The sequence below is a fragment of the Protopterus annectens genome, chromosome 5.part0, assembly GCF_019279795.1.
Source record: "Protopterus annectens isolate FY-2018-M chromosome 5.part0, PAN1.0, whole genome shotgun sequence".
In the NCBI taxonomy this organism is placed as follows: Eukaryota; Metazoa; Chordata; order Ceratodontiformes; family Protopteridae; genus Protopterus; species Protopterus annectens.
In genome coordinates this window covers 491,757,045-491,776,484 of record NC_056735.1, presented here as the reverse complement: position 1 = coordinate 491,776,484, position 19,440 = coordinate 491,757,045, and the positions used below count along the sequence as shown (strand labels likewise).

Genomic DNA, 19,440 nt, shown 5'->3' with positions numbered 1-19,440 from the left:
GTTATGGCAGATATTATTTAATGATCATTCTAATAACTGCTTTTCATAAAATTACTTGTAAATCTAACATTTTGCATACAGGAAAGATGTTACCTCCCTGTGTAATTAAACGTATTGTATCAAGTAATCAAGAAACATTAAGAAAAATTCTAAAGTATTGACCAGATGAGACTTTCATACTGTATTAATAAAAAAAAATGAATGTTACAACTAGCATTTTGAACAGAGAAAAGGGGAGACAAAGACACCGTTTTTATTTTCTAAGTGATGTCAGACTCTTCAGAGTGGCTTATGTTCTTGTAGGAACATATTTTAGATTTTGCAAATACTCAAGTGAAGTGCATCATAGCTCATAATTTATTAATGGCATGCTACCCTGAAAAATCTGCATTATTGTATATCATGGTGCTAAGTTTGTGCAGATTAACAATTACATAGTTCTTATGTTTTGGCATTGTAGAATAGCGTGCTGTAGTTACTTGTAAAATATTTTTTTGTTGTTTTTTTATGTATATGCACTTTCAAATTGCTTCAGTCACAGTCTTTTCCAAAACCTTTTGCATTTCAGCGTTCTCAGTGTAACCTGGATCTTAGGCATGTCACAGTTATTGAGATTGTTGGTGTTTATCCTACAGTTATAGGACGAATAAGACATAGGCTGTTGCCACCATCACTTGCGCTACAGCTAAGGTACGTCAAAGCTTGATTTTAAAAGATAATTATTAAATGAGTCAATCTGCTAAAATAGCTAGTATTTGCTGGATATGTTTAGTCTTGGGTTGACTGTATAATTCCTTGCATTTTTAGTGAGTGGATAAGAATACTATGAGATGTATTTATTAGGTTTTAAGATACTGTGAAATTAACTGTATCTGTTTAGGAGCTATGATTCAGTGAATTATGTTTCAACAGACCTGTTTCCCCTCAAAAACCATGGTCTTTTATAAAGCAACAGTATTTGTGGGAGAATCAGAAATATTTTTTTCTTCAGAGTTCCTTGGACTTCATGTAAAAGGCCACACAGTCACTGCTTAATCAAATGAACTTCAAAAATGCACATCCTGGAAGTAATAATGTCATACATGTCAACCGTACCGAATTGCTCAGTTTTTACCGGTTTTGAGGTCCAATTTAATGGGGTGCCACAATTCCCGAGTGGCACCCCTTAATTTCCGAATTTCCTGGCTTTTTTAAAATGTTTTTTTTGGGCTGACATCATCATGAGGGTGGTGATGTCAGCCTTGTAAGCAGCCTGCCAGCATGTCGGAATTTGGCTGAGGGCTGCTTTTGGCTGAGTGACTGAGTTTGTTTATGTATTATGTTTATTCCAGTTATGCACTCATCAGTCATCACGTCTCACATGTGCTGCAAGTCTGTAACAGAGAGAGTCAAGAGAGAGGGGCAGAACACACACGCACGAGATTTTGCCACTAAACTGGTAGTATAATTGGTTTTGAAAAGCTGAACTTCACTATGTTGGCAGAGATTTAGTATTCTAAAATCAGCTGTTGATATGATGATCTTTAGTTTAAAATTACGTTTGAAGTAGAGGCTGTTAGGTTTAGTTCACCCCTTATGGTCATTCTGAGATTTTTCATAATTCGGCCCTAAGAGTTCTTTCGTGGAATATAGTGCGGTTGCAAAGCTGGATATCGCAGGATAATGCAACCCAGAAGTAAAATTGCATTAACCAGTTAGAAAAATAGTTATCTGCTTAAAGCGGAGCAAAAAAGAAGGAATATAGTTTTATGTCCTCGGATTGCAGCTTCTCTTTATTTTTATATGCGATTTTTATTCAGGTTATAGTTTTTCCCTGTAACCAAGTAGTGGCCACCCCACTAAAAAAAAGGGTAAGTGCTTTCATAGCTGGCTGTCTTTCTGCATGCGTACTGGTATAAGTTTTGAATAAAAAAGGACACACATTTTTTTGGGGGTAGAGATATCCTATGTCATGATTTTAAGAATGTCGAAAAATGCTTTGGGGACACACTGGTTAGTGGCTTATATTCATGGTTAATGAAAATGGTGTATACACTGTTTTGGAAAATTTGAAATATTAGTTTTCTGCACAAGGGCAGGATAATGTACTTTCTGTGCCTTCTATGTCAAATGTTTTGCACAACAATGAAGTTTAGAATGTGTGAGTCTTTTATAAGTGTATGTTTACAGAGTTTACTTTAAATGGTTGTTTTTGACCGATGTTCTTTGATAAGTACTCGTCTGTTTGCACTTGAGTTGATTATTTGTATACTTCAGTTGGTAAATGCCACGCGTTTGTACAGCTGCACACATGTTCAACATTTATATTGTTGTCTGCTACATTATGAAGAGGGCTTTCCAACAGCTCGATTAGCATTTTTTGAGGCAAAGTGCGGATTTAGGCCTTTAAAAATGAAAACACACATGAGTGAATGTTCTTTAGTATGTATGTATATGTGTTATTGATATATGCTGTTTATATGCCTTGGTGAACTCTGCTGTCACTGGAGTGCTGTTATGTGGTAGCTCTCTCAGAATAGTTTAACATCTTTTTGTTTATTACTTTTGTTTTCAGTTTAAGTTTGTGTACTACATTGTGTGTCAGTAGCCTCCTGTGTCAGTTTATGCAGTTAATAATAACAAACACGTTGTATTGAAAATATAATTTAAATATTTGACCTTTAGTCATGTAGACTGAATGATGACCAAAAGTGAGGACTTTTTTTTTCCATTGGTTCATAGATAAATACTAAGCAATCAAGCTGTAGATGTGTTTTTTTTTTTTTTTTTTTTTTTTTTGCTAGGCTTCTGTTCAGAAATTTCTTCTACCCTTAAGAAAGGCAAGACAGGGTAGACTGGAAAAGAATTTCAGGCTGCCTGTCCAATTAACTGGGTTTAACTTGAAGGTGTCAAGTGTGCTAACCTGACATGTATTGGGAAGTTTGTCCCAGATGTATATGACACATTGGAATATGAATTTTATTACACCAACTTGTCTTTATTTATATGTTGGTAAAGGTTTACTTCCTTTTAACTAAATGTTTGGTATACCATTTGTTATGTGAAGGAATAGATGGTCAAAGAGGGTTGTATCTTTCATGTCTCAAAAGGTCACACACAGATCTCCACAAGGGAAGCTATAAGAGAGTGAGTATAGAGAGAGAGACAGAGAGAGAGAGAGAGAGAGGGCTTGACAGTCTGTTATAATAACTAAGGTTTTTGAAGTCTCTAATCTTTTCAGCTATGACCCTCTGAGGTCTCTCAAGCTGGGTAATATATTTAGATAAATGTAATGCATTTTTAGGCAGATATTTAGTAATGGGTCTGATGATATACGAATAAGGGAAATTAACACTGTTGGATGTAGTGGAGATGTCTTTGGAAATTAGCCAGATAGAAGGCTTGCTGTGGAGACATGATGGTCAATTGATGAGGAATTTATTTTCACTGGTTTAGAGGGAGGCAAACACACGCATGTTGAAAGACTGGCAATTTCCAGTTTTGTTGAGGCCTCTTGAAATACTCATACCAGTCCTGGCAATTAGGATAGCCCTGAAGTGATGAAACCAGGTTGTGCCCTTCAAGATGAGTTAGTCACAGTTTCATTTTGCTAATCCTGAGAAGAAGCATATAAGGCTACATTATGTGCTGACATCATGTTTTCTGGGGTCTTAGGAATTCCCATGCCATGAAGAGGGCTGAAGAACAGCTGCACCCAGTTAATATTATTTTTATAAAAGAATATTGTATTTTAGTCTTGCACAAGTTCAAATATTAATATAAATAAAACACTATTGTTATTCTTATTTTGTGTTTCATGATGATATTTTGGTTGTCTGTTCTTCAGTTTGCATTTAAAAGTTGGTATCCTACAATTCTATTGGAGTGGGCGGAGCTACATAATTATGTTTGCACATTTTTTATGATAATCAGCGTACAGATTTGTACCTATTGTCATGGGCCTTTGTCCAGATTTTTGATGTTTCCAGGTTGAGAGGTATGAATAATGTGTTTTATACTTTAAAATGATCACAGAGCTAAAGGACAAAATTGAACTTTTGACAACATTCCTTTTGCATTTTTCAGACAACTGTACTCATGGAACCATGAGCTATTCAGATCAGCTATAGGAAAATCACCACATTTGGAGTAGATCAGTAGACAAACCAGACACGTAAAACAATTGTTTTTTTTTCTAATAGTGGATTAGTAATGCTGTTTTCTAAAGTTACACATATACTTATAAGGTTTAACGCTGCCAACCATTTTGTACCCTAATAACCTTATTTTTCATAGCTTCTTTTTTACCTTTTGATCCATGTTTTGGGTTATCTTGGGTTAATTTTATTGACTCAATAAACAACTTCAGATTTATCATTGGATTTCATCTAGTTATACTAGTTGTGTATCAGTGATGCAAAAAATATTTTTTTCTGGAGAGTAGGCTTTTGTAAATTATTAGATTTCTGAAGTTACATCACAGAATGCCCCCATCTGCCTTGTTTTTCTAGCCTTACACAATAGAATGCAGTCTAGATCAAACTAGTTAACAGTGTGAGGATATTAGATATTATTATCTCTGCTAGCATGACTGGCTGAAGTTTTGTAAATAGTTGTAAATAGTTTAAATTATGCTGTGTTGTATATGCCAGCATGACTAGCTATAATTTTGTAAATAAATTTATGTTTTTTTTATTATTATTTTGATTTATGTAAGATGTTTGAATCAAATAGCGTTCTTCTGGCTGACCAAATGTACATGTTCTTTCAAAAAAATAATCTGAATGTAGGTTATGCCAGTCAGCTGACCTAGATGTGATTTCATTGTGTGCCAGAAAGGAATAGAATCTCCACAGCAGCTGTTTTGTTTACTTTTTAAAGTCTGACATGAGTAAGTAGAATGCTCATAACAGCTTTCTGTGACTTAAAAAAAAATCCTGCTATAAAAGCAGGTTCTGTGTCAGTTAATGTTCAGTAGTTGTTGTAGTTGTTCAGTTGTTGTTCAGTTGTCAGTTGTTATTTTCTAGATCAGTAGTTATCACTCAGTGTTTTCCAGAACTGTTGAGCAGAAATAGTAGGAGTTGCTATTCTAGTTGCTGAGGACCAGACAACAGCCTGAAGAGTGGACATATATTGTTATTTTGCCTTGCAGAAGAAAGTTTATTATCTTACCTTGCTGAGTTAAGTAGATTAAACAGGGACAGTTAATCTTTAGACAGGGAGCTACAGTTTGATAGTGTGTTTCTACAATCAGTGTGAAACCTATCCTTTTGTAATTTGTGTGTGTGAAACTCTATGGTTTATTGGAATCAGTTATTCAATGTATATATGTTTTAAATCATTTTATTTATTAAATATTTACTACATTTTATTGTGGCTGGTTATTTTGAAAGTAATTTTAATAACCTGAGAGTGTTTATACTTATTGTGATAACACAAGGTCCACTCCGAAAAGTCTTACTACTTGGATTACATGCTACCCATTATATCAATATTTTATTTTATTGTGGCTGGTTATTTAGAAAGTAATTTTAATAACCTGAGAGTGTTTATACCTATTGTGATATCACAAGGTGCACTCCGAAAAGTCTTACTGCTTGGATTCCATGCTACCCATTATATCAATATTTATTGTATTCAATATAATTGAACACCCCTTTTGAAGGGTATTGTGGTATTTGACTGGTGGCAGCTGTTACCTTGTAATTTGAGAAAGAGGACATAGCAGATAAATCTGTGACAGTCTTTCCACAAGAATGTTTGTATGTGTAAATATCAAATATTTAAAAGTGAGTGTGTCAGATACCTAGAACTGGGGCACAGTGCTCTGCAGAGGATAATGTGAAGACTCATTTGGGGACCTGGAGTGAGGCATATAGTCCAGTCCCAGGTTTGAAGCCTGTTCCCAGTGTACTCCTAGGGGGAAATTGTATATTTTGATCTCTAGTTTAAGTGACACTCCCTTACCGGAGACATTGATGAGGACTGAGGCTCCTTAGTTACTGCCATGGGTTTAAGTGGGGTCGTCACAAACAGCATGTCCAGTATTCTGCTAACAAATCCACATTGTTGTCTCATCTTTATTTGATTAACTTTGTTTAATTTTAAGTTTTTCTTCTGCAATAAATTTTCAAAATACTGCCTACATAATTTATTAGCATAGAAGCACAGTCATCAAAATTTGCAAAACTATCTGTTCATTAAATTTAAATTCATGACAAGATATGCTTTCTGCTGTGAGAATAACATGCAATGCAACATTTTGAAATGACATTTGCAAACATTTTCTTTAGTAAGTGATGAGTAGGAACAGGCAAGAAGACTTTCAGTTTCTGGTTTTTAATGCATGTTTTCAGGAGTTCACCAATTATTTTAGCAGTGCATCTATAACATCCATTGTTGTTGCTTTACTAAGCTTTAAACTTAATTTATTTATTTTCTTACTTGTTTCCAAGCACCTTGCAAATATGGTAAAGCGTGTAGAAAAACTGTGCATCACAGGATCTCCATATAACAAGAAATAGTTTATATTAAAGCACCAAAACTACAATACAGTTAAGACCCTAAGTTTTCATCCCACAAATCTTATTCCAAAATCAGCTTTCTGAACAAATATTATTTCACGGTTATCCCAAAAGTGGACTGGTTCTCACAAGTCTTCAGCTGATAAGGTGGTGTCTTCCATAGTGTTTCTAAACATGGAAAAGTACAAGGGCTAGAAGTTTCTCAAATTAAGCTATGGAATAATTTGCGGGCTGTAGCTAATGAATTGGAGTATAGGAAAGCAGAAGCCCTTAAGATACAGAGAAGCCTACAAAGTTTTGGAAAAATGAATGTTTTAAGAACTGACTGCACACCCTTAGTAGCCAGTGTGGTCCCCACAGTACAGCAACAGTACTTAAACATCTTGGTTAAGCAACACAAGCACTCTGGACTTGGTTCCATTGTGTTACATCTCACTGTTGAACAGTGTTCTTGTTTTCTGTTTTCGCATGGGATGCTTTGGTGATGATTAACATAGGCAGTGATATCTGCAGGATCAAGGTTCAGCCTATCTGTAGTGCTTGGATTTAATTTTGGAAGTCTTTGGAACAGCTGTGTGGTTGATTGTTCAGTTTTTTACATTGATTAATGTACTTATGCATCCATTAACTTTTACTTTTCCTGCTGTTGCTAACTGATGGTGTGGCATTTGAAATGAGATGGACAAAGCTTTTCTTAGCATTGGCTATACTTGGAGTGCCTAATATGTTAGCTGTACAAGCTATTTTAGCACTTTTCTTTCCACAGAAAACGTTGCTTTGTTAAACTGTGTGCTTGCAAGAGTAAACATTTTGTTATGTACTTTCTACAAATTGTGCAGAATAAGTCTGGGGTCATGAAATACTAAAAATGTCTTTATTTGGGGTTTGGTGTTAGAGTTACATGGACAAAGACAGCCTACATTCAACAATACAGTGATCTTCTAATTTACTAGATACTTTTGGATTGTGTGTTAGAAATGATTGAGGCTTTTGGTTTTATGTCTTGCATGGGATGGCATTTACAAGGCATAAGCATGGTTTCTAATGTAGAATAATGTCGCAAACTCTTTTAACCTTTCAGTAAAGGTATGTTATCTGTATCATGTGAGCCCACTTCCAAGCACCATTAGATGTAGGCAAATAGTGACGCAGGTGGCTTTTGTGCTGCCTTTTATATAAAACATTGATAACAGTTTAAGCCACAGTACCTTTAAGCCTTATGTGGGAATAATTATTGCAGTTTTAGTAAATGAAATGCTATCTTATTAGTATGCCTGAAGCAACATTGTGTCTTTCATAACACGCTTAGGTTTTTAAGTCTAACCTATAACGTTACAGTCAAATATATTGAAATATATAGATATAAGACTAGTACAGATGTGTTTTTTACTTTTTCAGTATATTACTTTAGCTCATCTCAAGCCACTTAATACATATTTTCAATTCATTCATATAAATTTAGCATAGCAGCCTTGGTATGGATAAAGTGGGTTGTTGTTGTTCTTCTTCTTCTTTCGGCTTTTCCCGGTTAGGGGTCGCCACAGTGGAACTCTGGTCCGCTAATGATTGGCAGCAGATTTTTACGGTGTCAGCTCGATGCCCAACCTTCAATGAAGGCACGCCCATTAACGCATGTCTTTCGAACGCCACTCAGCCGCAGGGAGGACATGCAGACTCCACAATGAAGGCACTCCAGCCGAGAATCGAATGGGAGAACCTCTTGCTGTGAGGCAACAACGCTACCACTGCACCACCATGGCTTGAACGTTCTGTAAAGATGTGAATGGAGGACCAAGTAGCTACATCTGAAATGGACTTGGAAATAGTCCCTTGAAAATGCCACAGATCTTGCAGAATTAGTTTTGATGTTATTTGAGAGATACTTATATGAAAGGAAAGCAAAAGGAGATGGCAAGGGATATCTATCAGGAAATAATTAGTTTGGATACTGGACAGAGGGGATAAGACTGTGTTCCCCCTGTAAAGGAGTCCAAGCTACTGAGTACAAATATCTAAAGAGGGAAAGGTAATAGAATGGGGTGAGGAATAAGAAGTTTGAAGTGGAGGTTAGATAATGCCTTCCCTACAAGGGATTGATATCAGAGAGTATGGGTAAAGAGAAAAGGACAGAGAAAGGTAACCATTTGAAATGTTGGTAACCACTACAGCGAGTTCCGAAACGTGGAAACTGAATGGCCGAAAGACACATATACAAAGTCTAAGATATTTCCCAGAAAATTCCCTTTACTCGAGTTATGATGATCTCAGAGTTGGCATATACAAGTTTGGGGAGTGAGGGTGGGGTGCAGTTAAGTGAAAAACTTGTTCTGGTAAAGTTTTTATTTGACTCAATAACAGAAACTACTGTGAAAAGGGATAATCAGTAGGATAAGAATAGTGCATGACAACTATACCCAATCAGAGGTTAGAAATGTGGTATCAGAGTAAAAATGAACATGTATGTGAGATATATCTGCATTAATATGCATCATAGTATGATCCACTGTGGTGACCCCTAACTGGGAAAAGCCGAAAGAAGAAGAAGAAGAAGAAGTATGACTTTACATATTATTTCTTCCTAAGCACTGTTTTTTAATGAAATTATTATATTGTGTAGTTCATTAAAGTGTATGTGTTTACATATTAATTAATGTCTACATCTATCCCATCTGGATGGTGTTCTTCCTGTTCTCATAACTTATTGTGAGATTCATGTACGAGAAAGTGGATTTCACTTGCAAAGCTGAATTATTTGTTTAGACCAAGACAAAGATGACATTCTTAATTGACTATCAGGCAAATGAGCTAAGAATTCACCCCTATCTCTCCTTCAGTACTCTTAGATCACAAATCCCCATCTGTATTCCCCCATCATATCTCCTAAGAATCAGTTCTCATATTGCTATCTAAGGCCAAGAACCCTTCTTTTATGGGCCAGACAATGTACTAAGTGGGTTTGGATTTGACAGGGGTAGATCCTACCTACTTAACCTGGTTAACTTCTTTGAAAAATTTGCTATAGCAATGGATGAGGGCAACTCAGTACATCCCACTTTTCTTGACTTTGCAAAGTTATTTAATTCCATCCCACACTCAAGTATCATAGACAAACACTCTGATCCCTATACAACACATTGCAAAGCAAATTGGCTCACAAACAGAACCCAGGCAATAAAGGTGAGTGGTGCTGCCTACACTCATCTTTGGCATTTACTTCTTGGTGATCAAAGCTAATGTTAAGAGTTTGTGGCTGTCCAAGTTTTCAGATAACTGTGAACTTGGTGCCATCATAAACTTCTCAGTGGATACTATGATTCTGCAACAGGACCTGTCCCACACAAATATCTGGTGTCAAAACCGTGGGATAAAACTAAATGCCAAGAACTGTATAATTGTATTCTTCAGCATCATGACTCACCTTGTAGCTATCACATTGAAAACACACCCCTAAAAACTGATTCAGGAATCTGGAAACTTCTGTTGATGATGAACTGTCCTTTGATCATGGCATATTCACTATGGTAAGGAGGTCTATTTTCATTGAATGCTTATATCTATAGGTATGACATCAAGGCCCAGGGACATTAGTATTCTACTCTACTTGGCATTCAATAGGCCAGTCTTTGACTATAATGCCCCTTTCAGTATGTACTTGTTCAAACACTTGCCACAACTAGAATGACCACAATGCTTCCAAACTAAGAAAATAAAGGCCTAAATCACAAAACTATGAGGTTCATTTCAAAACCTAGTCCATCATCTCAGCATCATACAGGCTACTGACAGGTGACCTCTGTCTCATGTAGAGAGACTCAACAGACCCAATACTTTTAGATCTATTAAACATACATACGTCCAGTGGTGGCATAAACACCCACACAAGAGATCTCAGTCTCTTCTGCAAAATAAATCAAACATGTTGGAGAGATAGGTGTGTACAACAGAGAATTCTGCTTGTATGGAACCATCTTCTACTTCACCTAGCAAAGTACTTCTCTTATTCCATTCAAATATATGTTGGCTGAATGGGTGGGCAATCACAAAATTCAACCTAGTATTAGCAACCTTGCTGTTCATATATGGGGCAACATGTAAATGTCCCAAGATATTTATTTATTTATTTATTATGATTTGTTTACTAGGAAGATCTCACTGGGCCATGAGATAATCTTTTTCAGTAGAGGCCTAAGGAGAAAAAAGTCCAACAGGTTATACACTTAATTCAGGGTAGTTAAGAGCTTGAAGAGGTTATAAAAGTAACACAAGGAAGTTGTACAATACAGTCAGCACAGCAACCTGTGGACTGTCACAAACATGGTAACGTTTAGTAAAACACATATGGAAATAAATCCTGAGTGATTCATACATTCATTGTCTCTGATGTCTTTAGAACATAAGAGATAATTTACAATATTATAATTGTTGACTGCATTGTACGATAGCATTGACAACTCCTTGTTTAAGTTATTGTTGAGGTACAATAGAATATGCATAAGGTATTGTTAGATAATAGGTAGTCTGGTAGTATTTATACATATGCGGATAGGCCATAAAGTAATTCAGCTGTGAACCTAGGTATTATATTTGTAGGGATAGACTTAATAGAAATTATTTGGTGATTTAGCACAACTATAAATGACTGGATAGAGCTGAAAAGTGTTTAGCCAGGAGAAAAATGACAACAGCATAGCTTATAATGCAAAAGGTATACCTAAGGTTTACTTTGAAGGGCTTAGGACTTTGAATCTGTCTAAGATCTTGTAGGAAAGTGTTCCAGCATTTGGCTATATGTGAGAATACATGGCTTCATCTTACTTGTTGATGGGTTTATGGACTTGGGCAAGATACTCATCCTTCAACTTCAGTGATCTAGGTGGTGAGTACCATGACATTACTGGTTTTAGGGCTCGACACTTATTTGGCTGATGAAGTATATTTTATTATAACATTGTTCCAGTTTGAGTAAGAGGTAGGAGACAACTTTTGTGAGTAGGAGAGAAGCATACTAAAGGGTTGGCTGAAGGTATGCGAGGGCAGTATTCTTCCAGGATTGTAAGGTGAGGTAAGGATGTGCTTTATAATGGAGCCCTAGTTTTACATGTGACTTTTTGATAATGTTTTGGATGTGCAGATCACATTTTACATTGTCATCTGTGTCCCCCCATCCCAGTAATTTAGTGTGTATAACTACTAAGTGTAGTGTTTTGTGTAGATGACAAAATGAAGGTGTTTTGTGGTCAAGTATTGTTTTGGAACAAAAAGTAGTTTTGTTTTGTTCTGGCTTCAGAAAAACATTGGATTGATCACAGAAAAAAATCAATGAAAGAGTAGAATGGCTGTGAAATAGTTTGTAGAGAGGAGATGCTTCATGTCAAGAAAATTAATGTAGAGTTATCTACATATTAAAACTGGGAGCTTTGCCCAACTGCCATGCAGATATTTTTTTTCATAAAGATATTAAAAAGAAGAGGAACTCCAATGGTTATAAGTAGGAAGGATGAGTAAGTTGTTTGGCATGTGACACTTTGTGTCCTATCTGAGAGGTAGTTTTTAAACCAAGCTAGAGTGGAAGCAGAGAGGCTAGAGAAAGTAATGTCTGCAGTAGTTTAATATGGGAGACTAAATTACTTTTAACAGATCAATAAATGTGACAGAAAGTAACTTGTCTTCATCCTTAAACTGATGTATTGTATTGTGAGAGGGTAGAAGAAGTACTGTGGTGGTACTATGTTAAGGACGAAAACAAAGACAACTGTGGGTAAATCCAGCATTACCCACACCCAGAAGTGGGTTATTGCTATTATACAATGACATTATTTAAGAAAAAAAACCTTACTTTTCTTAAATAATATCCTTGTATAACAGCGACGTGCTGTCCTTCCACCGCTGGACTGCGCATGCGTTTGGAACCCTCATTCCCATGCATACCCAGTACATCAGTGCTTGGGAAAGTAAGCAACTGATTAAAGAAAATCTCCGTCGTTGCTTTTTTTTTTTTTTAACCCTTAAAATTTAAGAATATGTCAACGGAAAAAAGTCCGGGCAATCGGACCTTTTTCTGTTGTATATTCTCAATGGGCACACTGGTTGGGGTGGCCAGTCAGCGTGCTCGTTTTACGATGTTAACGGCCAGTCATTGTATAATATCAGTTAAGTACTTCATTACTTAGGTATGGATGCATCTCTCCTGGATTTTTGACAAGAGAGGGTATGCCTATTTGTCAACAGTTGGATAGTTCCATCTATTTTCCTTCTTTATGTAATATGTGAATATATATACTTTCCTCCATAGTTTTGGAAAATAAGATTCTAAAATGTTCCTGTTGATGAATATTGATATTTGGTAGGCGATAGCATCAGGAGAGAATTTAAGTACTCTGCTGGAAGTTGGTTAGCTACTGATGTTATTGATTTTAGCTGGAAAAGGAATTTTGTAATATCTTAGTGGGGAGTAGTTGGAGTGAGACATGTAGTGCACTATTTGTTGAAAGCTGAGTAAAGTCTGGTGGGGTCTCTGTTAAATCTTTTGATTTCAAATTTTGGGTGATATTTGGATTGTTTTCATTTGGTAGGAGATCTGGTTGTGAAGTGTTTCCACTTTTCAGGAGTTTGATAATTGTTTAGAGAGGTTTCTTAGTTTTCTATATCTCTGATAGGAGGTTTAAGTTTTGACATTATGACAATGTTTCCAGGCTTTATCCCTTTTTTGCATAACATGTTTGCTGTTTCTAAGACGATGGGCTGGATTTGAGCTTACACATTTTTTTAATGCAGCATGCTTGTTGAGAAGAGCGAGGAAGTAAGAATTAAATTCTTTGGGTAAGATTTTTATAGAAGTCCAGTTCATTTGCTTGAGTGTAGAAGAAAATAATGTTAGATTAAAATGTATAAGGTTTAGAAGTAGGTTATGTGATATGTGTTTTTTTCATTTTTTACCACTGGTGGATGACATAGGAGGGATTGTGATCACTTCAGGAGTCTGGAAGGATGCCTGTGCTAATATTTTGTTAGGGCATTGCTTAGTATACAATTAAGTGTATTTTTATTAGATTGTTTGTTGAATCTGGTAGGAGAGTTGACTAACATGGTAAACGTATATAGGTTAATAGGGTTTGAATAAATTATAATTAAAATTTCACAGTATAATACTTTCTAGGGTGATTTTTTTTGTGACCCGTGATAGTATATTCAGTTGTGGAGGAATTGATAGTTGGTGGAATATAAGCCATAATTATGCATACTGATTTTTGTTGTTACATTTTACTAGTGTGATCAGAATTTCTGCATTATAAAGTTTGGAGATCATATGGGAATGGGTGGAGAGGTCTACAGTGTTAGCATAAACAATAATTATTCTTCTGCCTCTTTTGTTTAATTTATCAGCCCTGATAATATTGAACCCCTCTGGAAGAATTTCATCATCTTTGATGGAGAGTTTGAACCAAATTTCAGTAAGGGATAAAATGCTTAATTTGTATGAAGAGACCCATGCCTGGAGTTCAGGCACTTTAGTGGAGACTCTATAAATGTTTAAATTAAAGAGCTTGAGTCCTAAGGAACTGTTGTTAATAATGAATGGTTTATAGTTATTTGGTGTTGAAGGGGTGAGTGACTTGCATGTAACTGGAGTGGGCCAGGGTTAGGGTGAATATTTACATAGAGAAAGAGTGATATAGGTATGATTGACGATGGGGAACTTTGTTTTATATATTTATATATATATATTTTTTTATATATATATAATATATATATATATATAATATATATATTTTTATATGTTTTATATATTATTAGGTATTGTTTTAGTCTGAGATTGCTGATAAGGAGTAGGAAGAAAGTCTGTATGGATTCTTTGAATTTATTGTTTTGCAAGTTTAAGTACTGAAAGTTTTTAAAGATGATTGTTTTACACTTAAGTTGTGATGGGTTTATTAGACTATAGAGTACAGCATGATTCACTTTAGTAGGTAAGGAAGAGATTTTGGGTAATATGTGCTGGAAATTCAGTGCGATTAGCTGTGAAATTAAGATAAGTAATGAAGTCAGGATAAGTTGGGAGATTACAGTTGTAAAAAGGAAGGAATAGTGTTGGCATGGATGTAGCAGGAGAGTAACTATAGTAGCTGTTGACGATAGGTTAGTTGTTTATGAGGTATCGCTGGGTGTTGCTATAAATGAAGTTTGTTTCTGCTAGGTCCTTGGATGATGGGTTGGGGAGTTAGGTGAAGCAAGGCAAATACATGCACAGCCCTCTTTAGTATTTGACAAAAACAATCAGATAAAGTAGGATAATTTGCTGCCCCAAGTCCTACAGTGTCAACCCAACAAAGGATTCACTTCTGCCTATGCAAAGATAGCTATGAAAAACAGTGATTAATGGTCTGTTCCTTGACTTCTTGTGTCTGTGCATCTGCTGCTCAAGGCTAAGTAATTCAGTAACATGTAGACAAGCCACACACACACACACACACACACACACACACACACACACACACACACACACACACACACACACACACACACACACACACACACACACACACACACACACACACACACACTCACACACACACACACACGCACACACACACACACACACACACACACACACACACGCACGCAAAAAGACACTGGAAAAAGAGGACCTAATAAATTATTTAACACCCAGTTACCAAGCAAAGTCATTTTTTTAATTATATGGACAGGAACTGGACCATCTGAGATATGATATACTTTTAGTTAAATACTGTTTTGTATCACCTGATAGATAAAGGCTGGTTCTTTTGTCCAAGCTACAACCCAGTTTGCATTATTTTAATCTCACATCTCTTATCACTAAAGTATTAGTTACACATAGAAAAGGAGAGAAACTGAGGAAGAATAAACAAGAAATTAAATAAGAAGGAAAAATAGAAAATTCAGAGAATGAACTCAAAATTAATTTATGTAAGCTACCATTATTTATTTATTTATATTTTTCTAACAGACATTCCCCTTATCTGTCCTGAATTTTGCAGAATGTTCAGACTTTCACATCATATGTTTGGTATGTTCCTCATTTGTGGTTTTCTGACAAATATTTGAGGATTATGGTCACTAAATAATGATACATATCTGAGTTCCAGACTTCATATAGTTCAGGTAATTGATGTAATTGCAAAACCTTTTATTCCATCAGTTTAAGTTTATGAGAGCAGTATATATAAAATCTGTCCCTGAGTGTCAGCCTTTGTCCCCACATTGTTTTTGCTTTGTATAGAATTCTTGTGCTAAGAGGTTGAGAGTTATGCTGATAGGGATGGCCCTGACGAGCATAGCCCATTTTCAGATAGGACCGGAGGCAAAAAGCTTCAAAACTTATAAGACAGAAAAAAAAATCAGCAACTACAACAGTAACATATTATATCACTTATGCATATTTTAGACAATCACATTTTCTCCAGTGACTTAAAGGGAGTGTGAAGGCATATGATATATCCTATGAACCAGTTTATGATGCAGTCAAAAGATTGGAAGGGACACAAAAATCTTACCCTTCTTGTGATAGTAGGAAGACAAGTCAACAGTGCCAGTGGCTCAGAAAACATTTGTATCTTTGATACTGATCACATCGGAAAGCTGTGAGTTCTATTCTCACACCAGCTGCTTGGAGTCATACTACTGAGGTGCTATCCTTCAGATGAGATGCTGATCAGAGGTCCTGTCTGCCTGATTTGATTGTTGAGATGGATGTAAAAGATCTGCCGGTACTAATCAAAAAGCAAAAGGATATTTTATAGTTAAAACAATATTTTCATACTTAAAACAATTTACATTTACATATATGGGCAACTACATCTGTTTATGTTTTACTGTTATAAATTTTATTGTCAACAAAAAAATAATTATGACTGGAATTCAGAAAAGGTTAGGTGCAGTTACTGCCAGCTTGCTATTGTTTACTATGTTTGTGTGAGGAGACCCAAAGCTCATTAAGATGAAATGTATGTTGGTGACAGAGCAAGGTACTCAGCTCGCTAAATATTCCACTCATGGTGACAGCAGGAATTCAGTAATACTTCATTGCAGCTGCAGGGAACTATAGGCAAAAAGCATGCTTGTCAGTAGTGCCCACTCCTCACTGATGCTCTGAGAGATGTAGTGCCCACTCCTCACTGATGCTCTGAGAGATCCTGCTTGCAATGATGCAGCAAGAATGATAAATAATGTGGAGTGCTAAAGGGCTCTGAAGCATGTGTGTGTGGATACTTATTGACCAAATTAAAGTCTGGAAATGAAATGATTGGAAATGTATGAAAACGGAAAGGAAGGAGAGAGTAGAATACAAGGTAAACAATTACAGAATGAGCAGGATGGAAGTAGGGAAGAGGGAAAATTTTCTGCGGGGATCATGTGACCATGTTATGTATATATGATGAGAAGGTTCTTTGTGGAAGGTAACAAGGGAAGTAAGAAGAAGGTAAGAGGTATGGTAAGTAGCGGGGGAACAGAAGCAAACAAGCAAACACAGACGACAGGCAAGACTATCGGGGGGGTGCTGACACTGTCAGGGATGGGGAATACAATAGAAAAAGAGGCATCAGACACACAGAGGAATGGTGATGGAGAGGACTGGACAACAAACACAGTGGGCATAGATGCAAAAGGGTAGGGCTATTGTGATGGGGGTGTGTTACTGTACTGCCTGCCAGCTTTGACCTTGTGGGAGGTTATTCCCTACCCTGGGCTCCCTCATCATATATAAATAGATTGCTAGTTAGATAGATAGACAGACAGTGAAATATACAGAAACACATTTGTTTATATTGCTAAATATATGAAGGCATGCATTATGGATTTTTCTGTATATGATATTGTAATTTTTACTTTGAACCTGATATTTTAGAGGTAAATATGCATCTAAGAAAACTATTAAAGCAAAATATGGCCTGGGAATAGAGCTGTGAACAAGAATGTATTTTAAAATGCTCAAGAAATGAGATAAAGAAGCTCTGATCTTTAAATACTAAAACATACTAGGAAAATGCTGATAAACCCAGACAAAGCTTGGTAACAGAGTTATGAATATGAGAAGAATTTTTAAATTTTCAAAAACTAGTCACAGAAGATCTTATATTAAAGTAATGAGAAGCTGTGATAATACAAGAGATTACACCAGTTGTCTATGGGTGGAGAACATTTTCAGAAATTCCATGACTATGCCCATAGTACACATATTTAGATAGAAACTGACCACCATTTCTTAGAAGCATGTTCAGAAAGTTTTGTGCATAGCGCCTTCAAGATTGTATAGAATGTTAACTAATCTACAGAAGTAAGTCTTAAAGAAAAATATAAACCAGGCAAGGAGCAACATATAACCAATGCATTAAGTAGAACATATCTAGCAGAGAAGAATGTAGAACTGTTAGAAGATGAGATAAAATTACTTCCTTTAGGTAATACTAGGTTTGCCAATACAAAAAAAAATACAGAGATGTATTGATATTGACTTATAAAAGCAGTTACTGAATTACTTTGCAGTACGTGGATGGTTTGATCAAAACTCATCAGCAAGGAAAAATATTGTCTGAGCTTCATAGGCATATAGTGTATTGTGCAGAGGTAATTTGCATGCATGGAGCCATGCACAGTGCATGGGGAATCTGTAGATAATGTTTATGAGTATCTTTTTCACTGTAAGCTGCCTCATGCATCAAACTTGTTGAATATTAGTGGAAGTCAAGCATGCAATACTTCCGTATGTCTCCCAGCCTTTGTCTTATCTTACTTTCAGTGAACAAGTAGGTTATGTCCAAGGGTTAATAGTCAAAGCTGACAAAATTGTAGTTCCCAATAAAGTGAGAAGGCAACTTCTTGAGAGAATATACAGATCCCTTCAGGGAAGAGTAGTGCATAAAGTGAGAGCAAAATATATAATGTATTGGCCAGGAAAGTTGATTTCAAATATGGAAAGTAATGCAGAGTTGTGCCATAGTCAATTCATACTGTAACACCAATCCAAAGGGAGAATTTTCAGAATATTCAGGTCCAAGATATCCACAGGACTGTGCATGTACTTATTTATGTAATTTCAAGGAACCCATGTGTCTTATTTGTGCACATTATTATTCAAAGAACCCTAAAAGTATCAGAATGATAGTTAAAACAAGAGCATATGTGATTAGTGCATTATAGTCTATATTCTTGAAATAGAGTGTGCTTGAACTTGTCATACCATACGGTGCTGCAAGGTACAAAAATCAGGAATTCAGAAGATTTGTGAGTTAGTCTGAACTCACTTCAAATAACATTCAGTCCACTTTACACTGATAATGGACACATGAGGAGAGCTGTGGGTAGCGTTAGAAGTGTTATGAGGAAGATTAGTAGGAAAAAGCACAGAGATGGTCACACTGCAGTTGTGGAATATAGGAATACTCCTTTACAGTGACTCAGTCTTTTACTAGTCCAATTTAGGGAATAACCTATAAGGTAAATTATGTACTTAGCTATGTTGCTGGTGCCTGGAAATTGATATAATCTAAAAGATGTGCTGGATTGAAAAGATAAAGAAAAGGTACCTTCAGATGCCTTTGGTGCAAAGCGTGTACTTCTATAGACAGCAGCAACAAATTTGTTCATCCAACTTCTAACAGAACTGTTATATTTGCAACATGCAACACTCAGCACTTAGTGTACTTGGCATCCTGCTGCTTATGCAGAGCTTTTTATATGGGTAAAACTGACCAGCAGTTTGAGGATCAGATTCTACGTCATTTGAGAGACATTAGGAATGCCGACCCTAATAATGCGCTTGCTATGCATATTGTTCACAATCCATCAGATAGTTTCAAATTTAAAACTTTGGAATGCATTCAATCTACACTAAGAGAAGGAGACATAAGAAACCAGACAGAAATTAGAGAAGTAAATCGGATTGTGAATCTGAGAGCAC

General features: G+C 36.0%; 1 protein-coding gene across 3 annotated transcripts in view; it reads left to right on the top strand.

Annotated features, from left to right (window-relative positions):
• Nucleotides 1-19,440, top strand: part of SRPX (sushi repeat containing protein X-linked) — a 1,243,861-nt gene that overhangs the window by 1,120,302 nt on the left and 104,119 nt on the right. For all 3 annotated transcript variants that reach the window (XM_044072420.1, XM_044072418.1, XM_044072419.1), the window contains one exon: nucleotides 569-690. In XM_044072420.1, the coding sequence (XP_043928355.1) occupies nucleotides 569-690 (122 nt within the window). The remainder of the gene's footprint in view (nucleotides 1-568; nucleotides 691-19,440) is intronic.